The 25,454-nt window shown below is 43.3% G+C and overlaps 1 protein-coding gene across 5 annotated transcripts in view; it reads right to left on the minus strand.

Annotated features, from left to right (window-relative positions):
* Nucleotides 1-25,454, minus strand: part of MAD1L1 (mitotic arrest deficient 1 like 1) — a 352,882-nt gene that overhangs the window by 141,838 nt on the left and 185,590 nt on the right. For all 5 annotated transcript variants that reach the window (XM_053957712.1, XM_053957708.1, XM_053957710.1 and 2 more), the window contains 2 exons: nt 24,894-24,982; nt 15,843-15,933 (listed from right to left, as the gene is read on the minus strand). In XM_053957712.1, the coding sequence (XP_053813687.1) occupies nt 15,843-15,933; nt 24,894-24,982 (180 nt within the window). The remainder of the gene's footprint in view (nt 1-15,842; nt 15,934-24,893; nt 24,983-25,454) is intronic.

Consider the following 25,454-nt stretch of genomic DNA (forward strand, 5'->3'; position numbering starts at 1 on the left):
TGAATTCTGGATCTGCACCAACCACAAACTCTAATTTGTTTTCTGAATGTTATCTCAACTGTAAGAACTGATCAGTGCCTTCACTTCAGCTCTGCAGCCTGTGTATTAAGTTAAACCACACACAAATGTGTTTGCCTCTCTCAAAAGCTGTTAAATGAGATAGCCGCCTATGGAAAAAAAAAAGGAATACTACCTGGCAAAGAACAAGGAGTGCTGCTCTGCCAGGTGAGATGGTCAGCAAATTTTGGGTTTCCAGGCTGGGCAGCCCATGTAACCTCTGTGAAGATCAGCCAGCTGTGCCCAAAGAAGTCCAGAGCTGCTTAACTGTGCCAGAATCTGACAATGGACTGAACCTGGTAGATTTGGACAGGTGGAATAGATGCTCAAAGGAAATGTGCTACTGCAAAACCTTTTTTTTTCAGAATTGTCTACCTCCCTCTGTCGTCTCCAAACCACACTGTGCCAACAGGCACTGCTGTGTCCAAGGGCCTGAGCATCTCCTTCACAGCACGAGTGACCACATTTCAGGGATATTATCCACAGATTCCACAGAAGCCATTTAGACTCAGTCACACCCACAACAGAGCTGGAAGTGGCATCACCTCCTGCCTGCCAGCCCTGTGCACTGCCAATAACCCAGCCCCATCCCCAGCTCTGCTTTGGCACCATCTTCCTCTTGCTGCTGCTAAGCTTTCTCTCCTGCCTCTCCCCCTCATGATCATTTATGTGAAGGTTTTACTTCTTCAGATAAAAGCTTAATTGACCAAATATTTATAAATAACTGAAGAAGAGAGTCTGAGTTCTGAATTTTTCACTTGCAACAACCTTATTGCTAATTTGGGCTTCTGTCAGGGATGGGGTTTGTGCTACCACAAAAGGTTGTCTCTACCAGACAACCTTTGCATTCAAGAGATTAAAAATTTGTTTTAGTATTCCTGACACAGGGTTGGGGGTGGAGAACTACTCTTATTGTGGGTAAGTCACTGTGCTGCACTGCCAGTTCTCATCTGGGCAGCTGCTGCTAGTCCAAAGCATTATTGCCACTGAAACAGTCCTGTGTAAATAGAGTGCAACGAGCACCCTCAAATAACAAGGTACTTGAAGGCAAAAGATGAATTAAAATCCAGGTTTTTGTATATTACTTTCTACAAGTGAACTCTCAAGTGCTCAGTCTCTAAGCTCTTGAGAAGGAACAGTAGCTGAAAAAACACAGGGACACAGGGGAACAACAGGGGAGTGGAGTAATGAAAGGTTTGTCTGCTAGTGCCAGCATTTCAAAAGACAAATTTTACTTCTTTTCAAACCAGACAAATATTTTCCACTTCTCTTTCAGGCAATGGGAACATGCAGATTGACAGCAGACCCAAGGTTGCTTAAACCCTGATCTATAACCTGGCTGCCAGGGGATGCTGCAAGGGATTTGTAACCTTCAGCCTTGGCTGGTCTCTCAGACATGCAGCAGCCTTTGAGCAGCTGTGACAGGCATCCCAAACACTGCAGGAAAAAGGGAGTTGGTGTGGGAGAGAGGAGCTGGAGGAAGAGGATGCAGGTGGCTCCTGTGCAAAGCATGAACGAAGAGAGCTGAGAAGGCTCCTCCATGGGACCACACTGTTCCTCTTAGCCATAAGCAGATCCCTCCTAGGAAAATCAGCATGAGGTAAGGTAAGATATTCCAGACTCAATTTAAATGGCTCCATCCCTTGCAGTCACATTGACCAGAACCACCTGAAATCTCCATTTATCACCTCCCTATTTTAAAACTAATCAATACCACTGCAGGACAGCAACTTTCTGTATAAGTAGAAAACAAGATGGCCTAGAGCCCTGGGAAACTCTCCCTGCTCCCCACCAGCTCGATACCAGCTCTGATCCCGTGTCTGCAGCTCTGATCCCGTGTCTGCACCACGCACAGCCAGGGCTGTAACGTGGCCTTAAACAATGCAGCAGCAGACACTACTTTGCTTCCAGCAGCTCAACAAGCCTCGAGCTGTGAGTAGAGAAAGAGCCCCCTCTGCTTGCTTCTCCACAGCAGTGTGTGCACGGGACCAAGGGTTTAATTGAAGGAAGGGAAGGAGTAGGTGGGATGTAGGAGCTGTAAGTGCTGTTATAAACCCGTGTGTGCGTTCAGAGAGTTTAGAAGGGGAGAGTGAATACCTGAGAAATAGAAAAAGGTGCAGTCCACAGGCATATGCAGCTCTCCAGCTGTAATTAATGGTGTCCAGTAGGCTAAAAGCTTGTGAGAATGAGGGACTGAGTTGAGCTGTACTCTAGGGGCACAGGCAGCAAAATGCCACCAACTGCCCCATCAGAGTTAAGTGTTTGTCAAGAAAAGCTGGGAAGGAAGTTAACCTACCAAGGAGGGTCCCTGAGAGAGACACAGAGGGTGGCAAAAGTGCAACAGTAGAAGGAAAAGATGGGAAAGAATTTGTGTGTCCCCTTAACCCTCCTGGGTTTTTTCAGATGCATAATTCCTATGGTTGGTGACCTGGTGGTTTGAGTGTCAGAGCCCATCTGAATCTTGTCACCACAACAGCCCATACTGACGTTACTTCCAGAGGAAATACACCCACTGGGAATTAAATATCCTGGCACAGAAAGGTTTTTAAATAACTCTGCTCTTTCCTTCATTCTGTACTCTTGCTAGTAGCATGCACATTAAGAATAGCTGAGGAACCACACACACTAATAACACAAACCACAAGTGTTTGCATTAAGTTTTACCAAGCTCATATGTAAATCAGCCCATAAAGGCTGGTAGCCCGTTATATACTATTCAATTACTACAGCAAGCATCCATCCTGTGCCTTTCACAGTGATCTGTAGCCTGGAACAGGTTCATAAACAGCTCAGAAAGGCAGCTGCTGTAGATTTCACTTAACTCCTTATCTATCTGCTTTAAACGGATTAAACGACTATGTCATTAAAATGCTCAAAGTAAGCCTTTGATCATAAACTTCTCATCATTCTACAGTTATTGAATCTGATCTCTAATGAATCTTATTCTGCCAAATTTCTGTCTCTGCTCCCGGCCTTGCTCCCCATTAGTCCTGGTTGCTCAGCCTTAATACAACTGCTTTGTATGCCTGACCACTGCCTCCTCACAGCCCTCGATCGTAGCTGCTGATTGCCCAGCCCAGAGGAAGGATGAAGTGCAGGAATTTCATTTGAGGTAGGGTCAGAAGGAGCGAGAAAATAATCCACAAAATACCAACCACACCAAGCACCCTCTCCATATTCACTGCACAGCTGCGTGACTGCAATTCCTTTCCAAGGGCCCTGCACACCGAGCAGAGGGGGCTTGAGCACTGTGCTCTCCAACATCTTACAGAAAAAAAGATCTTTTATTTTCATAATAAAGGGGTACAAGAAAAAAAAAAAAAAGTACTACTGAGGTCAAGGGATTTTCTGCCACAGCACACCAGCAGATTTTATCAGCTGCAATGAAGGATATGACTGATCTCAGCATGTGCAGAGGTGGGGGAAAGCTTGTGGTGTCCAGAAGTGCCCCAGCACAAACACCAGACAGCAGCCCATGTCTAAGCACAGCAAGCAGAAAGCCACTGCAGGTCCTGGGAAAATGGAGGGAGACAAAACATCCAGTGCCCTGGTCCATACATGAGCCAGTAGGGTTGGTAGTAATCAAAGGAGAACAAATGTTTACTGGAGATGGGAACCACTGAGGTCATTCTGCATTCCAAGATTTGCTCCAAACTCAATCAGGCAACAAAACCAGCTATTAAATGTGGTGCTAAATCTCATTTCTTGCACCACTTTAGTTTTGGCAAATCCAAGGGCCCACACACAAGGACTGGCAGGAAAGATCTGCAAATATTAAAGATGATAAACAGAGAGGGTCTATGAAGCTACTATAAAGTAGACTTTATAAAAGTATTTGTTTTTAATATCAGTATATGATATCCTGAGTCCCTGTATTTTCTCCTTGAGAAGAAGAAAACCACGTTCTGAAATTTCAGAATCTGTTTTTTTTTAGGGAAGTTCATTTCCCTCAGGCACAACAGGAAGAAAATGCCCAGGAATTCATGTCTAGCTGTCATTCAAAACAATGTAGAAGAATTCCATGATGAGAGTGGCTTTTATCCTTCAGTAGGCACAAAAGGGAAAAAAAGAAAGTCCTTCTAGTCTTCTAGTAACAGGAGAGGAAAGGTACTGTGCAACGCTACATGAGCACCAAATGCTTGTTTCAGCTGTGAACTCTATTAAAGTCACATGAAAGTGTTAAACTGAATGCTAAAAAACTGCATGTTTGATATGGAAGAGGCCCATTATGTCAACTTGCAAAATCCTTGCCAATGCAGCAGACTGACTAATGTTAATCATTCTGCGTTCTAATTATCTTACCATTATAGCAATTTCCCTGATGATCATCCTCCTTTTTTTTTTTTTTTTTCCCCCATTTTGCTGTTGTTCAGTGGTTTTCAATGATGCAGGCTGTAAGGCTTGGACCACCTCTTGGCCATTTGAGTGTTTCCAAAGAATACACCAAAGGGTGTGTTATTATCTCTCTCCATCATTCCCTTGGCTTTCCAGGACATACTTCGTACTTTTAAACAAAAGGATGGGAAAGAGGCAGATGCTGCTTTGCTTCTGTCCCCTCACATGCTGTGCACTGAAACAGATTGGCTGTGGAACCCTCCCAGTTGCCCCAGTGCTAACCTCTGCTAGCACTGGTCCTCTGGCAGAGTGTACCAGTGTTGGCTACGATGGGACAGCAGGAACCAGCATCTTTGCTATCGCCCAGCTGGAGTGAGACTGCCTTAGTAATTGCAGCAGAGCAAGAATGGATTTAATTTATTTTCTGCCTTATTCCAGCGAGAGAGAGGGGGAGAGAGGCCAGATTTACCCAGTGGCCTCATTCCTACCCCCAGAGCATGAATTACTTGCAGATTTCACAGTGAGTAGATAGAAGCAGGGACACAGACAAATTCCTAGAACCAAGGAAGTGATCGGTCTTTTCTGCCTCATCACCCTCATGTACATATTGTGACATTTTAATTAGCTTCCCCCATGTCTGACAGACATCCTGTGTCAGCCAGAGTAACCATGGCTTACTTCCTATCATCACAAAATTTGGGAGCTTTAAAAAAACCCACCAAACACCAAAAAACCCCAACCCAGTCCCCTCTCCCTTCATACCCAAGCAATTCAATTACTTGCCAGACAGCACTAAGAATCCATTAGAGAAGAATATATTCTGCATTTGCTGTGGAAATCTCCTGGTGATCTTATCTGTCTCTCAGTTCAAGCTCAAAGCTCAATTGTTTTTTTCTGCCAGTGCAAGGAGACTTCAAGCAGCACCGACATCTTTTCAGATGGGGACAGTCGTCTCATCTTCATTTCAATTTTACAAGAGTAAGAGAGATTTGTGGATAAACTGAAACAATAAGAGGAAAGGCTATGGGGCAATCTATTGGATTGTGAACAGCTTTGAGTTAACTGCTCCAACCAGCAAATTCAACATTATCCTGAGCTGCCTGCTTGAAGAAATAAATACTTCAGAAGCAGTCTTGCCCAGACACAAGTTTTCAAGTTATCATTGAGTAAACTGGTAGAAGGGCATAATCTCTAACTTTCACACATATCTAAAGGACTCAGACTACCTTTTTGATCCCCTGCAAGCAGGAAACATCAGTAAAGAGTATTAAGTTGAACGAAACAGTCAAGGAACTAAAATGGGAAGGATGAGAGCGTAGGCTTAGGAGGAATACACTTGGTAAATTGACCGACACGTCTGTTTGCAGCATGTCCAGTGTTTTTCTCTAGGATGCTTGAGAGAATGGACCACACAAAAACCTCCAGATACAGACACAGATCTGTCTTCTAAGCAGTGTCAGAAGATGTCAGAGACCTTGAGAAAGCAGGAAAGGCAAAAGACACTGATATTCAATCCTCAAACTGTTTGGCTGTAGAAGTTACTGTCTATGTGCCACCATGGCACAGCCACTTGGCAGCACTGGGGAAATCATTCACGCCATACAATCACTATTCCTTCCCCCCATCACCTGAAGAGGATGCTAAGGAATGTCTCCAATACTGCCCCCTCCTCCATTTCAGCTTCTGTGAGCCTGATGGGCACAGTCTGACATGCTGGTTGTAGCATATCCAAGGAAGAAGCCTCAGCCCACACCCACTGTCAGTTCTCCCTCCTGAGCAGGCATTTCCCTCCCTGTTTGGCCACCTTTGCCATCCCTCTGACCACACTCCAGCTGGATTCTGTTGAGCCAGTGTATGTGATATTCCTATTTTACACCCATCTACATCAAGTCATGTCTACATTTAAATACATTGACATGCATTCTAATAATTGTCTGCAAACATATATATACATATATAAAATATTAAATTCCCCAGTGTTGTATTTAAATGCTCAGGCAGCTCCACCACATTAATATTAATCATAAGAGCTCACACATATCTAATCACACTTTTCCTTGGACAATGAACAGACTGACCTCTGAGCCAGCCCTGACTCCTTGGGAAATAACCTTAAGGTCAGCAGCTTTGGCTGTGATGGATCTAGAGGGAAAGCAGCTCCACAGCTGAGCTCCCTTGCAGACTGCTGTCAACAGCTTCTCACATCCCTCTACTCATAAAAATGAGAAAATTTCTGTAATTACTACTGACTGGAACTGTGGTAGCACTGCACAGAGAGAAAGAATGCATCCACTGGAAGATGACCAAAAATACACAAGAGGACCTCTGGAGAGCTCATCCTTGCTGCACAGCCTTCATGTTACTGCTTTTTCAAGTTTTTCATCTTACTAGAGCCAGAAGCACAATGAAAAAAAAAAGGAGTGTCTTTGTTCTGAAAGGTCACAATCTCAACTGAACATCTTCTGTCATGTCCAACATGCACAACAGCTTTCAGGGAATTTTTATTTTGTTTTAAATGTCCTGCCAAAAATGCAAAGAACAGGCACAGAGCTGCTGCATCATTTAGGAAATGCAGGGTTTAAATACTGATCAGAGGAAACAGCAGAGTTCCTGATGGAGCTGAGCCCCATGCTCGGGTGAGCATGGCTGTGATGGATCACCTGGGAGCCCTCCCATCTGCATGGAACACAACTGGGCTTTCCAGACACCCCTCCTGAACACACAGAACCCCCTCATGGGACACTGCTCATTTTTTTAAAAAAGATGAAGGGGATGCTCTTCCCACAGCACTTCACTTAGCCTGCCACTCCAACTTGTCCATCCTCATTTAAACAGAACAGCCTTTCTACCTAAATTAGGCATCATCTTCCATTCCACTGTTACCTGTCTTTCAAATATAGCTAGGAAAGCTGTCAAAAACAATCACTTTTTTTCTGACTTGTCTGGATCCATGTCTCTTTAAAGTCTTATCAAACAACTGCAAATGGAAATTGAGCTAACTTTGGGCTAGGAAGGGCCTGCATCATGATCTGTGCTCAGGGTATGCTGACAGAAATGCTCTGTTATTGGGTTTTACTTCTACCCACTTACACCTGGGCACACCACAAGCCTGCACTGCCAGATGAATGGCAATACCACACATCCCAGTAACAGAGGCATGTCGAGTTTCCTTCCAACTGTTTGAAGAAATTCTTCAGAGAAAACCCATTTTTATAATGTAAATCTCTGCCTCCAAGTGTCACAGAGGTGGTAGGTCAGGCTGATCAAAGGGAAGACTTCTGGGATATGTAAGATAATGCACCAACATCTCACATGCTTGAATCCCCCTGGGCAGAGGTCACACAAAAATGTGTTTCTCTGATGCACACTGCCACCCCCCACCAGTGCCTCAGCTCAGAGCATCTCCCCGTTTCCTCATGTATATTTTAACATCATCACAAACACTACCTACTCTTCACTATGACATGACACAGGCAGATTTTTCCTCTTCCCCTCATCATGCACTCAGAGAAAACATTAAACTCAGACTTATTTCTTTTCCATAATCTGAGTGACACATTCTGGCCTTTTGTCTCCTAGAGATGGTGTCAAGTTTTACATATACCAAGAAGAAGAGGAAAAATACACCACCACAACCAGAGTAACAAAAGACTAAAACTGATGAAGAATATTACTGAAAACGTGGACTTTACAAAACCAGACCACAACAGAAATGGCAAAGACAAGGGCAGCATGAAACTGTGACCTATTACTTTGTATTAATCAAAAACTCAGAAATAATTGGTTCATCAACCAAAGGCTGAAATGGTAATGAGTAATGAAAAACTCAAAGCCTAACGTGGAGAGAGCTGCAACTCATGGACAAGGTACTCATAAAAGTCTGAGGGAAAGCACAAAGCTTCAGTAAACAAACCTTGCAAAGCGTTATTTGCGTTACGCAGGTCTAAATGACATTTTTGCTTTGTTTCTGTGACATGGAAGCAGAATTCAAACCAGCAGAAAAATAATAGAAAATGAAGAAAGAACAATTGAAAACTAATTTGTGCCACTGAATGACTACAGAGGAAAACAAGAAAACTATAAAGGGACAGTCACTCTTATTGCTTCCTGAAACTTTGCTTTTTCTTTGTGAGAGAGGTAAGATTAGAGGAGTTTAAAAGTCTCATTTTAAAATGATTGTTTCTGTCTCATCAGCCTTGGCGTTCACCCACAGGGTGATTCTCGGGATCAGTGAAACACACAGAAGCCTTCTGGAGTTGCTACTTAGTACTACTTGACACATTGTAAGTTTTTGGGTGGAATGTGAAGTTGTAGCTGAAATGACTAATATTTGTATACTGTTGCTCTTTTTACTATACAAGAGCACCAACAAGAGTGGTGTCTCTGTCCCGTCATTCCCATGAAGGCAGTGCACACACCCCAGATTTAGTGGTCTGGTGCCGTGCAACCAAGCCTTGCACGACTTTTAAAACATCACCATTTACTCTGCAACACCCGTTCAGAAAACCAAGGTTTGTTCCAAGCCATCTTCCTCATATTCCTGCTGCTTGCCCCTGCAGAACACACGTGCTGTAGGAGCAGCTTCCTCCTTAGTGTAGCAGCATCCTCGTCTGCATTTTGTGCTCAATTTTTCAACTCCAGCATGGATGGCACCTCCTAAAGTTCACGCTTCCTGTGTAGTGGTACAGCGACCTTTTCCAGCAGGACATTTCCCATGGCCCAGCTCTCCCTGCCTGCTCTGAGCTCCCCATGCTGCTGCTCAGGTGCTGACACTCAGTGCACTGACCTTTCCTGTTTCAGAGCTGCTCAGGAAAATCCAGCGCTCACCCTTCCTCCCCCTCTGCTCATCTAATGAGCTTTGTGATGCCACACAGCTGCTGATATTTTCAAGGGTAGTGGCAGGAGAACATTAATGAATTTATTCTGGATTTTCGTGTTAAATGTATTATGCAAATGTTAATCAGTTTCTGCAGAACTTTGAGAAAGGTGCTGCATGAAATAAACAATACGGTGGCAGCTCTGGCAGTAGAATTTATAGAGCTTCAGGTGTTTAATATTCAATGTGTGAATTACTTTAAAAAAATTTTTTTAAAGGGCATGTTGGTAAAATTTTCCAGCACAAATGTGAACCTATGCACTTGTGGTGCCTGATGTTAACAAACATTAGCAAGTCTGTTCTGTGCCTGTCCTTGTTTCATTCGACATCCACTTTGCACATCACATTTATCAGGGCCACCAAGGCCATCAAACAGCTTCTCCTTGAACCACCTAATGACAAACCTACAAGTAAATGACATGTTTATGCTTCTCCTTTCTGCTCCCGTGGAATGTTTCTAATTTCTGTTAATTCTAATAACAGCAAGGTATTCAGAATTAACATGTACAAATATTTGCATAGCCCCAGCTAATTCAGTGTCACGTAATCCCCAGGGGCTGGCTCACAGCAGGTTCTACACTCCTTCCATTTTACTCCAGTTCTGGGATTTCCTGTAGTACCTAATCCACATGGCATTAGATACACAATGTTTTTTCCCAAATAACACATATAATCCTTCCAGCAATTTATGGGTGCATTACAGGGGAAGCTCTTTTCCCTCACATTCATTTGGGTGCCACTTCAGCACATCCCCTTAGCAGCTCCCTGTGAACACCAGGGACACCCACACAGCAGAGCAGCTCAGGTTTAGTTTCTCCTACCCAGTTCAAGAGATAATTGAAGTGAAGGTGGTGTAAGAGCACAGGTGTTGCTCAGACCACCCACCAGGACATGACTCCACAGTGCTCCTCTGCCCCTGGCACGCTACTGCCTGTGCCATCCCATCCCCACTGCTGTTGTCATCCCCAGAATCAGACTCATTGGTCCCTTCTTCAATCAAAGCCAGCTTCCTGTGAGAATATTCTCCCCTGTTTTATGCAAGCATTACACACATCTGAGCTGTCATAAATTAATACCCATGATGTCTGTTTATCACATGTTTTTTGTTGCTGTTTTAAGCAAAACTGTGTAGTGATCCCCAGCATGGTCTCTGCATATAAACACTTGAGCAGACCTGCTGCTGCCTGTGAAATTTAGAAGATAAGCTTCGCCTGTAAAAGATGAGCTTATTGCTTATCAAATCCAGGAGTCTGTGGAATGGATCACAAATCACTCTGCTCCCAATCCCCTCCCACATGCTCCCATGAACTCGATGCACTGGATGAGTGGGCAGCACAATCTGATCCAACCTTCTGCAGTCCTGGACCTGCACTTCTCTTCATCTTCTCTTTACAGATCTCCTGCTGTACGCTCTCAGTTATTCTATCTCATAATTAAGTCCCTCTGGAGTACACACAAATTTGTTCCTACACCTTGCCAAAAGCAGTACCTGACTGAAGACATGCCAAGTGAGTTGCCCAGAACCAGATAAAGAAGCCTTCTAGGAGGGGAAAAAAATAAAAGAAAAAAAAAAAAAAAAAAGGCTGAACTTAGGTGAGGTTTTCAACAGGGGCCAGCTGTGCCACAGAGGCTAACACAGACCTCAGCATGCACAGATGAAGAAAAAAGGACAGGAAGTCTGTGAAAAGGGATGGAGATAATCCAGGAAGAATGTGGGCATTTGAGAGGTCAATTAGAGAACCTTGAAAGGTTGACTATGTCCTTTTAAGTTTTATAACAGTGTAAATGATTCATTCATCATTCTTTACTGGTCACAAAATGAACAGTTAAACTGTTAAATGACCTCAGCTTTCTCTTGGGTTCTTAACTCCAAGCCAGTCACTGCCCAGCTGCCAAAGCCCTAACCATAAAATGAGCCATTAATGATTAAAGAGGAGAAACATTCTCTGTCCACCTTCCCCTGGGGTACAGCTCCCAGATGCTTTGTTATTCCCTCAAAATACAGCACCAGAAGAAGAAGGCCAGCCCAACCACAAAGGTTGCAGAGGTAAGGGGAAAGAGAAACATGTGAATGCTCTGGATGTCCAGCACTTCTATCATTCATGGACATCTCACTTCTGGAGAACTAAACCCAGCAGGCACTTCCCTTAAGGACACCATTACAGGCAATTCAATTCCTTCCATTCTAACAGCAAAGTTTAACATAAATTCCAGCTTCTGTCTGGGGTAAGCTTTCTGATGACTGTCCTCACACTATACAGCTCTTTCTGAGCTTTGAAATAATAGGCAAAAATCAATCATTTCAATATGTATGAATAATACTGCATTTTTGAGAGCATTGTTGTCTTATTGCTGACTTGCTGAGAGGCTAAACACAACCAGTAACTACTGTGAGCAGGGACATGGCAATCAACGTTGGACAACCCAGAGTTTGTGCCAAGTCATGACCCTTTCCCACAGACAAACTGCCCTTGTTGGGTTTTGTCTACTCCTGAGATCCTCTCCCAGTTTTCTATTAGGTTTTCTTGACTGCCAGCATGCACAGATGATTCTTTTTACTCAGAAACAAGCCAGAAAATACAGACTCTTTCCATTTAGCCTCATAAATACACATGCACATGCTCAAAGGGATTAGGCTGCCAGCTTGGCTATGGGACTAGAGGTGATTTTCAAGCCCAAACATATCTCAATGTGAAAAAAAACCACCCATCTACTTGCCTTTTATCCATACAGATCCACTTATCTAAACTCTAACTGGAGTTTCATTTTTCTCACCAACCAGCTGTGAACTAATTATGAGGACTTTAACTAGTCCTGCTCCCTCTCCAAGCATATGGATCCAATTAAGTCAAACTGCAGCTGATTTTAATCAATCTTCCTTGAAGCAGCCAACCTTGAAGAATCTCTTCTTCAGCTGGAAGAGTAGAGGAGAGCAGGAAAAGCAGGAGAGTAGTATTTGCATAAGGAACACTTCACATCCGCTTGGTTGCCTGTAAACACAGGGCTCCTAGCAGTAAGAAATGCTAATTGAACACTCCTCACAACTCCTTCCTCCCACTTTATCCAAAAAGCACTGATTTGATCAGTCTCTTTTGTTCCTGGCAGCAAGCTGCACTTTTCCACCAGCACCTCTGGAAGATGGTCCAGATCATTTCAGATAACAAACCTACCAAGCCTTTCTCTGAAATCTCAGCCTGCCCACCATGGGCCAAGTAGCAGCAGCTCAGGTTTCTTGGAAATGTTTTTTTTGCTTCATCAAAAGGAAGAAGGGTAGAGGAGATGAGATAAAATTGTGTGTTTAAACCCACTCTTTTCATATTATTTGAATCCCTCTCCTGAGCCAGGGTTTCAAATGTTTTCCTTAAGATAACATCCAGGGCACCAGGGAGGCAGTCTCAACCGGGTGTCATTTCTCTACAGCTCTACATCTCCTGTGTTTTTGTAATCTGAGGTTTTCATTAGCGGTAAAGACCTGGCCAGTGAGTGATATCCATGCTAAAGTCTTTATACCAGTGAAGGAAAATCAATGCAGCCTGCAGCTAGGTGTCAGGAAGCAAGGGGTTTTGGAAGACAGGGTGTGTGGAGGTGGAAAACACCTTCAGGCATAATTCAAGCTGTCCCCACACAAGCACAGAATACAAAAAGATGTCAGATGTTATATGGCTGTGGAGAGGAGAGATATCAGCACCTCAGTTCACTTGCTAATACTGAGCTCAAGGAGTGTGAGTCACACAGCAAAAACACCTTTCCAGGTGCTCATTTGCCCTCTGCCCAGTCCATCGGGGTCTCCTTGCTCACAAAGTGGGCTTCTGTGCAGGAATCAGCAAAATTCCTGTGCCAATATTCAGATACAAAAGGATGTGAGAGGAGGAGGTTCTTCACAGAAATGGAGATTAGACATTGGAATGGGCTGCCCAGAGAAGCGGTGGATTTGCCATTCCTGGAGGTGTTTAGGGAAAGCCTGGACATGGCACTCAGTGCCATGGTCTGGTTGACAGACGTGGTCTGGTGGTGTTGGGTCATAGGTTGGATTCAATGACCTGAGGTCTTTTTCAACCTAATTCTGTGATTTGGAGACAAACATTTTTGAAACTCTACTCCTTTCCACACCTCAATACATTCAAACTGACATTTTTAATTACAAATTATTAGCTATATCTCTCCCACTTCATGCACCAAACAAAACTTTGTGAACTCAACAGATTCAGTTCAGTGTAAAGCACTCAGAGCCTTAATTCTACAACCTGTCCCTTCCAAATTCCCAACTTTAATATGTCCCTTCTACATATCTTTCCTTTAGCAGATACAATTCCAGGAGTCAGAGGTTTTATTTTACAAGGAACTGCAGATAAGGATTTGTCAGAAATCACCCTCATTCTACCTGGTTTAATGTCAGCCCCTTCTCTTACATCTTTATTTGATTTGAAGCCATGCTTCTCCCATTTTTGTGGTTTTAGTTATCTTCCTGTTCAGTAAAACTTCCTTGTGACTTCTGTATGTAGTTTGTCTTGCTTTTTTTTCCCTTCATGATACAGACTTTATTTTAACCCATCATTTCCCAATGACTTCTTTCAGAGGTGGGAATAAATAACATGTCAAACTAGAAACACTTCAGTGACCTTATCTGAGTGCATAATGACATTTTCAGCATATTTGCTCAGCACTGATAGAAGTGAATTTCTAAGCTTATCCTTAACTTTGTGGGTTCTCACTCCAACAAACCTTCTTTCAATGTGTTTATAAAAAGAGTCATTTTAAGCTTGGCCTGTCAAAGTATTTGATTCACAGGGTGAATAAAAATAGGGAATGCTGATGTTTTTCCCTCTGAGGAGTTCTTGGCCATTCAGGTGGGCACACACTGATCAATACTGACACTTTAGCATTCAGCTGACATATTCCTGTACTTGTGCTTTTCTCCCTACTCCCTCTCTTTTGAAAAAACTACTTTAGGCATCAAGTCCTCTAAGACACAAGTGAAGTGAGACTTTAGGGACAGGGGGAGCTACCTCCTGTTAAATAAGGAGTTAAAGCCATGTCCTCAGCCTTGGCAAGGGAGATGGAAGAGCATCATTACCTGAATTCAGCTCACTAACTCAAAGATTTCTCTTTCCTAGACCTGCTATTCAAGACTTGGCATCTCAAGTCACTTGGTTCATCTTTGTACGAACAAACAAAGCAGATCTTTGTGATATTTGAGATACCACAAATAAAATAGGAAATTCCTCTGGTCAGGCTTCTTGGAAAGCCAGAAACCACTCTAAGACCATGTAGGCAGATTAACCATGACCTGAGCTGTAATCTGCTCTGAAACCAAAGCTGCTTGTGTGTTTCTTGGAGACCTAAGCATCCAAACACCGGCCCAAAGCTTTCATCTCCTTCTGATGACTGAAACCCAATTAAAGGAGAGCAGGGTGACAGGTTTCATACTAAACATGGCTCAGCAGAGATGCTCAGCAGCTCTTAGCTCGCTGCTTTATCAAAGCTGTCACTTCCCCTGTCTCCAGGGTTATAAAAATAAAAAAAAAATTTTGATTCACGTCTAATAGGTGTCAAGATAAAATCAATGGTCTAGCTGAAATCTGGGTAATTTCAAACCTGCAGGTTTTCTACCATAAAGCAATTTGCAAAAAAATGGGAAAGATAAAGATAAAAAGAAAGAAAAATTAAGAGAATGCTACAATGACAAATTGTTCAGCACATCAGAGAGAAAAGAAGGAAGAGATAACACCCCTTCTTCAAGAAGGGTGGGTGGGCTTTGATTGAACCAACAGGGTCAAGTTCTTGTTTGCTTCAGCATCTTTCAAATAGGAAACACCACAAAAGCTTGAAGCAACTCCCCTGCCCTTTCTCTGCAGAGGAAACCTGTTCCTAGAGTGACAACAAAGTGAACAGCCAGTCCACTTCTCTGCTGCAGGTGGGATTTCACAGATTTATCCCGAGTGAAAAGCTGAACACCTTCTGCCCTAGAGGACAGCACTAGGAAAAGGCAAAACACACAGAGCAGCACAGCAAAAGGAACACACCTCCCATCCTCCTGACTCCACACCTTCTGCTCTCCAGGTCTGTGGATGCTGCCAGCTCATCCCCTCAACAGCACGGATGGTTCCTGGCTTGGAAAACCCCTCCCTGCTGAGGTGGTCTCTTTCCATCGCTGATACCAGCAGAGATGAGACTTCAACACCAACAAAGCTCAAAATTTCCCATCCCCTCCATGCTGTTCAACTCTGTCTATGCTCCCACTTTGACATGAATTAATTTGGGGACAGACAACTTCTAGTGGTGGAGATACTTAACATGGACCAATTTTTAAGGCTGCAAGAAGTGAAGTCCTAGAGAGAGTCATCCAACAAGACAACTGAATCTGTGTGATTACAGCTGACATCAAACCTCTCTGATGGCATGGTCAGAAACACAGGTGTGGCAGTGCAGTCAGCACAGGCTGCCCAAAGGTGCCTTGCCCAGATGGAGGGGAGGGAAGCTCCGTGCTGGGAGCACTCAGGCACATCTGCTAGAACAGTCACGGCACATGGACCACGCCAGGCTCTCCAGCTGCTCTGGACCTCCACACTCCTACCTGCAGAGTGAGCTTCTCCAGCTGCATTTCCAGAGATCTGTTCTCCTCTGCCAGCTTGCTGCGCTCAGCTTCCAGCTCCTCAATTTTCAACCTGGAGAAGAAGGGAAAATTAACAGACTTTGGGTGTCCCTGCACAGTCCCACCACAAATAATCAAGTAAAGCATGAAACCAGAAACAGTGTCAGATTATTCCTGCATTCAGTACCACAAAACTGCACTACTGAGGCAGCTAAAACATATGGTCAAAAGTGACGTGTTTATATGATGAGACTGTAATTTGTAAAAGTACATTAAAAAAATACAATTTGAATATAAAGCAAGTTCAGCTTGGATACCTTCTGAACCACAGATTGAGTCTAGACCATCATGTTTAATAACCACCAGCAGCTAAATCCTCCATGAGGCATCAAATCTCTTTTTGATCTGATTTATACTTTTGGCCTTCACAATACTCCTTGGCAGTAAGTTCCACAATTTAATTATGTGCTGTATGAAAAATTAGTTCAGTTTGTTTTATATTTCACATGTGATTATTTCACTGAGTGCCCGTTAGTTCTGCTATAAAAAGTTGTGAATAATTGTACCACACTCCCCTCTCCACACCACAGTACAGGCCTCCTCTATTATTTCCTGAAGAATCTCAGTTTAGTCTTCCTTCATACCAAGGATATTCCATATTTTTATTGTTCTTCCTTATTCCATCAAGTTTTTTATAGACTTTTTGATGTGAAATAAGCTGGAACTACAAAGAGCACTCAGATATGTCCAGTGGTACAATGAGGATTTCTGCTTTATTCTCAACTTCCTTTCCAACAGCTTCTAGTATTTTATTTGTATGCTTAACTATGAAGCATACCTGATATTTTCAGAAAGCTGTTCACAATAATGTAAGATGTCTTTCTTGAGTGACAACAGCTCATTTAGAGCTCTCTGTTGTGGGAGTAAAAGTAAGGGTGTCTTTTCTTATGTGCATGGGTTTGGCAATTATTGACATGCAACTTCATCTCCCATCTCAAGCAGCATCCTAAGATTTCTTCTGAAATTCTGAATGCTCTGATAAGCTGAATAATTTCTTATTATCTCAAATTCTGCCACCTCACTACTCACAAACCCCTTTTCTGTGTTGGACAAGTTCCCAATTCCAAATTAAAACCATTCTAGGACCCAGTGGAAAAACCCTCAGCATTGTGAAAACATTTATTCTTTGATTTTCCATATTTTAACTTTGTATTACATAAGCAAAATAACGGAAGAAAAATACATGAAGTTTTACAAAGTAAAAAACATCTTGTTTATCTCTGGCTCAGGAAATTCTGGAGACAAGGCACAGGAAGCCAGGAGAGCCTCCTGGCAAGGTACCCAGATGTTCTGTCCTGTTCACATGGGCACCCACCACTGGCCACTCCCACAGACAGTACATTGGGACAGCCAGACCTCTAGGGTTTATATATTCTTATCAACCCAACAAAGAATCTCCTTTTTTTATTCCATCAAAGTTTCTTCATGACCTTTGGCTCAAAACTTTTTGAAAGGTCAAATATATTAAATCAACCATACCAGCCTTAGACAAGTGACTGGTGAATCCTTCAGAGAACTCTATCAAACTCGTTAGGCAGGAGATATATGTATACAAGATTGGAAACAAAATTTTTGCTTGCATTTAAGTAAAGAGTACAAAATCCTGATGCTCCTTCAAGACCCTCCCCCTTCTACATGTTAACTTCTTGGGATTAATTGTGCAACTAATATAGAATAACACTGATCTTTAGATTCAATTTTCTCAGGAGCCTTTTCTCAGAATAGTCTTTAAAAATTAATTATCTTGCTTAATACTTTTAAATTATCTAAATTAAGCTGCAAATCCTTGCACCATACAATAAAGTATGCAACCATCTGCCAATATCCCAAAATTATGCAACAGCAATTTCAGGTACAAGGAAGAAGTCATCTCTCCTATTCATTTGGCAACAATTCCAAACTTTTCCATAGAAGCAGGTTGATCTACATCATGTTCAGCACAGAAATTCTCCCTTATAAATATGCAGCTTGGATTGCTTAAATTATTTGTAAGCCTGACCCCTGCTGGCAATTTTCAAATATTATGAAGTCTCATTTTTTCTGCTCTTGGAAGCCTCTAAAATGCCGAGGAACAGCTTTAGCACTGTCCAGGCCATTAAAAAATATCATCAATAACTTTCACAAGAGGCACCAAGCTAGTGGGGAAGGAGGATGCTACAGCAGGAGACTGAAAAGGTCAGGAAAAATGGAAATTCAAAGTGGAATTAATGCTTTTAACGATGCATTTCTAAATGGATTGCAGAACAGGCCGCGAGGAGAGCAACGCTCTTCTCTGAGGAACAACAGCGCAACAGCTCCTGAAAGGTCAGAGCCAGACACAGGACTCTCATCAGTACCTTCTCCATCCTTGACATGCTGAATTTTAATTGGGAACAAATTTCTCCCCATCCAGCCTCACAAACAGTGTGATGCTGCTGTTATCTGCCTGCAGAACTTGTCTTCTTGGGGAGGTTTAAGATCAGGCCTCTCAGTTGCCCTTTGAAAATCACTCACAGCAGCAGCCAGAAAACATTTCCCAAAGACCTGACACACAGCTGTGATGAGGGTAGATTCAAGCCATTATGTTTTTGTGCTATTTCACCTGCAATTTTAGGATTCAATAATCTGTTTGTGCCCTTTGTGCCTTGCTGCTGAGCACACGGTGATTTAAAGCCCGGGGCACTCCCAGTCAGGCAGCAGATATCACAGAATCCTGAAATGGTTCGTGGTGGAAGGGACAATAAAAATCATTTAGTTCCTCACTCTGCCATGGCAGGCACACCTTCCCCTATCCCAGGTTACTCCAAGCCCCATCCAACCCTGGACACTTCCAGGGATGTGGCAGCCTCAGCTTCTCTGGGCAAGCTGTGCCAGGGCCTCCCCAGCCTCACAGGGAAGAATTTCCTCTCAATTTCCCCTCTAGCCCTGGACTGTGTCACTTGGAAGCCATTTCTCCTTGTGCTGCCACTGCATGCCATGGTCAAAAGTCCCTTTTCAACTCTCTTGTAGTCCCTTTAGGTACTGAAAGGCCACAATAAGATCATCCTGGAGTCTTTTATTCTCCAGAACCACCTGCAACAGGCACAGGAGCACCCCTGAGCTGAGGGTCACAGCCTCTCCTCCCTGAGCATGGCCTTGGGCTCACCCCCCAGGTGGCTGCTCCTTCCCAGTGTCCCAGCTATGGGGACATCCTCCTTTCCTGACACAATGTAGGGCTCTAGGGCTTCCTGCCATGCTCTGGGCAAGGCCAGCCCATCGAACCAGGGGCACTCCCTGGTTCTCCTTCAGAGACAAAACCTGCTGCTTCCCCTGCACTGAGGAACAAGAACATTTCTGTAACCCTTGTGGCAAGAGGATTTTGGGACTGACTAGTGCTTGCACCATTTATCCCTCTCCTATCTTATTTTTAACACTGTTAAGTGTCCTGGATCTCCAGTGGGAAAGCATTCAGAACCATTAGCAAACAGTTTGTGCTATTCCAGAGCTTTGCTTCCCAGTCCCCTGGGAAACCCTTCCCAATGGCAAAGAGAGAGAAGCAAGGGAAATCCTATCTATATATAAACACAGCAAAGCGTTTGCAGCTGGTGGTTAAAATATGGAAGTCAAATATTGAAAAAATATTTACTGGCTTGGCACTTGGATTTTTTTCATTTACGTATTTTTTTCATGAAGTTCACTTACAGGGATGGTTGTGCACTGCTTTGGGATGCACCAGCATCCACAAAGGCAGCCTTGGTGCACACTCCTTGTGCCTTTTCTCTCCAGGAACACCTGCACAAGAGAGGTGATGCTATTTTATCACCAGTTTGCAATCCTCCACTTGTTACATATTGGAGTTACCTTCAGGCAGGGAGAACAACCCAAGACAAATCCATGTGAGCACCACGAAAAGCAGGGTACAGAAACACCTGGGCACAGCACAGTCATCTACCAGCTCAATTTTTGGCCCAGAATGGTTTGGGTTAAAAGGGACCTTAAAGATCATTCAGTTCCAGCCTCCCTACCATGGGCAGGGACACTTTCCAATAAACCAGATTCCTCCAAGTCCCATCCAACCTGGCCTTAAAACCTGGTGTCTATTCTAAAAACAGCCTTGTACCACAAGGAAGGAAGAAACACCAGTTACTTTCTGAAATATCAATGCCATTGTCAAGTTTCATGATACAGGAAGAAATAATTTGAATTAATTTCTGGAGAATTCATTAACTTCTCCAAACAGGGGTTTGAAAACTTGAAAATATTTAATCTCTGGCAAAGATCTCTTCACCTGTCTAGAAGATTTTCCTGTATCAGACAACCAAGAGTTGAAGGCTCCACAGGCATAAGGTAAATTGATGCCACCTCCACAGCCTTTCACAAGATCAAATTTAGTGCAAGAATACAGATTCATTGGCATTTGCTCAGCCTCACGGATTTTCCCTCTTAAAAACTGAGCTTCATATTGCCTCTACTGCATGTTTCATCATCTCAAATCAGACAAGGGAATGAGGAAAAAAAAGCCCCACCTACAGCCTCAGGTCTCCTGAAATGACACTTGTGAGAATCAGGAGACATCCCACTGCGTGTTTTCAGTCTGTCTAAAATCCTTAGATCGTGAGACAGGGCTGCTCCTACCTCAGAAATAAAAAAGGGGGCAATCTGTTGCATTTTCAACAGCATCCAGGCACTCCAAAAGTCTCTCCGAGTCCAGAGCTTTTCAGTGGAATTAACCAGTGGAAACTCCCCCCACCATCAGCCTTTTATCCTGGTTTAATTGGTTTTTAATGCTCCCAGCTGTGTTATGTGGTTGCCTGTGGATAGCACGGATGAGGACATGTCTCACAGAGGCCCCATCTGCCAAGGGGGCAAGGCCGTGTGGAAAAGCTATTGCAGAACAGGAAAATACTGAATGGAGCAGAAAACTTATGTGTTGGGAAGATGCTATTAAGGGATCCAGATGGCATTGAGATGGTGTTAGGAGCAGAGCAGACAGAATTCCAGCAAGTGTGACTAATGGGCATTGGCAAGGACATGAATTTCTTTTGAATTACTGCAACTCTACCCAGTCACTAAATCCACAGAAAAACATTTAGGATTTACTGGGGTTGCAGTTTGACAGCAGAAAGAAAAAGTTCAGATTTGTTCCAGCTGAAAAGGTCCTTCAGCTGTTGCCACTTAAGTCTTTAGTGGGGTTCCTTTAAAATATATTAATTTTATTTATAGATTCTGAAATACCCGTTTCTGCACAGTTATCACCTTCCCTCTAAAAGGTGCTAATGCCCAAATGCTGTACCCTACAGTGCAGGAACTCAATGGGTTGACCACTTTCTTTTCATAGTATCTGCAGAATATAAACAAATATTATTTCAGAGGGAGCAGCAAGAAGTGTGAGAAATGACAGCATTAGCACTGCTTTTATTCTCTCTCCAGAAACGATGATGCTGGGAGAGAGTTTCACATTTAAAGTTATAAAAGGTCTGACGAAATAGCACTTTGTTCTCAAGAGAAGGAGGAAAAACTGATAAAGTCTTTCAAGTTTCTGGCTGAAAATTTACTTTCCATACTAAAGAAAAATGAGACAAAAGGTATTTTTCTTAAAAGCTCTCGTTCACTCACAGGAGGTAAATACAGATTCAAAGGATTAATGGATTTTTTTTTTCCTCCTTTATATCTCCCCTGCTTTTGTTTTCAGAAGTGAGCTCCTAACCACGGGGCCTATATGGAAATGCCTGGAGGCTCAACAGTCCATTCCTGTTCTGCACACTCCTCTTGCTGCCTTCAGTGGTTCCTCCTATTTTTCACATTCCTTCATGACAGCAGCTAACAGGGGAGGCTGGGCTCAGCCCAGAGGAGCTGACAGGCCATCCTGTAAGTTACAAGATTTCAAAGACTACAATGAACTACACAGAAATGGAAATAATTCCCTCATAAGCTGTGACATTTCTCTCCCCACTTTCCAATTTGGAATTTTGTGTTCTTCCCCATTTTCTCTCAGAATTAGTTTCTGGCAGTGGTGTGTAGAAGGAAGGAGTGACAGTGGAGTTTGTGTTTTCTCTCCTTAGCAGCTACAGAAAATTGAGTGAACCGGTGCTGTTGAGGCCCACAGGAGGAGGATGAGCACAGCAGACATAATCCCCTCCTATTCTGGTCCCTATTCTCCTCTAAACCCCTTCTGTTCTTTAATCACACCCACCCAGTTCACTGCTGCTGTATGGAGAGGACACATCCAGCTGAGCCACGAGGCGTGTTCTGATGTGGATCACAGCACATTCATCCTGAGCTCCAAAGGGCTGGGAGAATATAGTGATTTATTCTGTGCTCCTTTGAGAAGGACCCTCTTCTGTGAAGAAAGAACTCGGCCCAGTTTCTTGAACAATGCCCAGAAAATGCAAAATAAAGTCCAACTATATTCATTGACTGCTTAAGTCTAGAAACATAAGAAAAAAAAATCTTTATGGAGTCAATTCTGAGATTTCTCTCCACTCAGACTGGGAGTGCCTGAGAGTGCAAGGAGATGTCTGAAGCAGTAACAGAAGCCAACAGTAAGGAAAAAGGAGCAGGGAGTGGCTTACAGTGCTCCAGCAAAGAAAGCTTCAGCAGAAAGAGAATGCCTTGCACCAATTCATTTACTGTTGGAGCTGAGCAGTGAAAAGAGTGATCAAAATCAAACAAATCCAAGCTTTGTTAAACAGCTCTGTAACTAAATAACCAGCATCAGGGCCTAAGACCAAATATTTAAATCAGCCATGAGAACAAAAAGTGGTTCGGTAAAAAATTACAGAAAAAACCAGTCTGGAATTAGAATATGGAGCTGTGACTGCTATGCACCCACAGCTTCAGGAGCAAGAGAGATGAAAAACCAAAATATCAACGTGAAACAACTGCAGAAGCTTAGCCTCTGCTGAAACAGCCTTCAGAGTATGGCCCATCATTGGAAAACAGCTCTGCACCATCAACCACCACACTGGGAACTGGCCTGGGTTTGGGACATACTTTGTGTGAAAGGTTTGACACCATTTCGTGGAAGGAGGAGAGAGTGAGATTAGTAATCAAAGAAATTCCTTAAAAACGAAGAGTGAAAAACATTATTTAGGAGCTTTAGGACTACTGTTGAGCTGAATCCAACACCACAATCCCATAACAAGCAGGTTTTTGTGAGCTCCACTCATCCCTGCCCAGGAAATAGATTTTCACTCAGGGCAGAGCCAGACATCTCTATCCCCACTGCCACACCACGGCATGGTCTGGACTATGTGGCAGTCCAGCTGCTTCCCCCTACACATGCTGTCCCTGAAGCTGCTCAGGCAATAGACAGCAAATGCTGTTCAGGGAAGCTAAACACCAAATAATGAGTCTTGGAGGGGAAAATAAAGAGCCTGAACATCTCCCAAATGAAAGGGTGCTGCAGCAACCCCAGCCAGGGAGAGAGAGACTGGGGAGGCACTGTAGAAAAACTCTGCAAACCTGCAGGTCCCAGAAGACAGCAAACAGGCTGGTGGCTTTACAGGCACATTATTAATCAGGAGTGACAGGTTTAATGCTGCCAAGGAGGTGCTGAATACTCCTGCAGCAGTGTAAACCTCAGGTTTCAGAGGGTCCAGTGTGCCTTAGCACAAGAAAAGGCTGAATGAGCTAAAAAAAAAAAAACCACAAAAGGCAAAAGTTGATGAAGACAGGTTTATCTCCCTGAAAAAGGGAAGTCATAGCATTCTCTCATTTAGCAGAACTCAAAGATATGATAGAATAAAAAAAGGAGATGTATGCCTTGGGCCTCCAGGACTATTACAGCACCTTGAGGGAACTATAGGAGCAAGTCCCCAAGATTAGGTGTACAACCCTAAAATGTATTGCAGTATCTTAGCTGAACCTGTGTTATTTTCAAACACCTCCCTCCTGCTATAGGACTGGGCTTTCAAAACTGTAAAACAAGCTCCAGAGGCAAAGCACAGGAGCAAAGCCATAACACACAGGCCAGTAATTTCTGCTTTCTGCAGGATTCTGCTTGCTGCAAAACTTTGCTTTCAGTCCTATGAGGCAGTCACACTTTATTGTGATGGAGCTGAAAATATAGAAGAATTAAGAAGTGAAAGTCCAGCCAAAGTCTTACATCAGTTGAGAATAAAATACTCAGCCTGTGAGGACCTGATTTGCCCAACTTAAATAAAAGGAACTTTATTAAGCACTCAGAAACAGATGAACTTTTTTGTGCTTGGTATTTATTGTGTCACCTGCTTTGCAATGGAATCTATAAATGCTTTAATAAATACATGGAAAGGTTGTTTAGCTTCACTGTAGCTTTTGTAAATGCTCATGTATCCTCTGCTGAAATGCTGTTTTGTAACTTCTCTTTCACTGAATCACAACAGGTACCCCTCTGCCATCTCCAGTAATGCACAAGGGGAAACATCCCTCTTTTATCTCCAGTGCTACACATGCATCAGCAGTACAAAAGCTGGATTCTAAACCTCTTCACACACATGCCAACAGATCCTGTATTTATAGTCGAGATTTGGTCAAAATAACAAATAAACAGCAATGCTATTTCCACAGGAAAGAAAGTCAAGAGGGGGAATAGTGATGCAGGAGCCAGGTTTATGAATTAACTGACAGCAAAAGACCCCAGACATCAGCAGAAAAGAGCCTGAAGCCTCCCAAAAGATAGCAAAGCTTATGAAGTATCTAAATGCAGGACAGATCATGGGCTGAGTGTTTCTGCTAGTGCTTCATGGGGTTCTCACATCCATAAAAGCTGATGAGAAAGTAAAACTTGTGCTCAGAAAAAAACATCCTACTTCAGGAATACAAGGAAAATATGTTCTGATCATCATCCCATTGCCTGAACAGTAGGCAACCTGTACCTTCATGAACTATAGCATGGTGAACCCCTGTACCTGCTGCTCCATCAGGAGATGACAAAAACCACAGCAGGCAGTGAAACTACCCCAGGCACTGCCCTTCTCATTAGCTCCACCAAAAAGGGTAGAATCTGCTCAGCCTTCCCCTTGCTTTGCCTACCTGAGTGTGTCCACCTCCTCCTTGGTGATGACAGTGCTCTGCTCAGCCGTGCACTGCTGAGACTTCAGGACCTTCATCTCCACCTCCAGCTGCAGGAGACAAAAGGCATTAGTTCCTGCAGCACTGCTGAGGGCACACACGAACAGCAAAGGAGCAGGAACTCATGAGGTTCTGCACAGGTCAGACTTCTCATGACACAGATGTGAAGCACAACTTCTCTCGTGTTGAATGTCAAAACCTCCCTTAACTCTCCTTCCCTTTGCAATTCCCTTTGCCTTTCCAGACATTTTCTCCACAACAGATGAAGTACAGAAAGTTGAATGTTACTAGCAAAGCTTCTGCTTCTCTTTCAGGTATTTCCCCTATTTCCCCCCATGGATAATGGGATGCAGAAGACTGTGTGGCATTAGGAGCTCACTGGGACCTGAGGTTTAGTGTTGATAGTTCAACCTCACTCAATTCCTCCCCCAGAAGAAATGAACCACAGGATTATGCTGTCTTGTCCACAACAGCTCTGAGACACATACATTGAATCCAAAAGACTGGGGAATATTTCCAGCA

Source organism: Vidua chalybeata, chromosome 16, assembly GCF_026979565.1.
Source record: "Vidua chalybeata isolate OUT-0048 chromosome 16, bVidCha1 merged haplotype, whole genome shotgun sequence".
Lineage (NCBI taxonomy): Eukaryota > Metazoa > Chordata > Aves > Passeriformes > Viduidae > Vidua > Vidua chalybeata.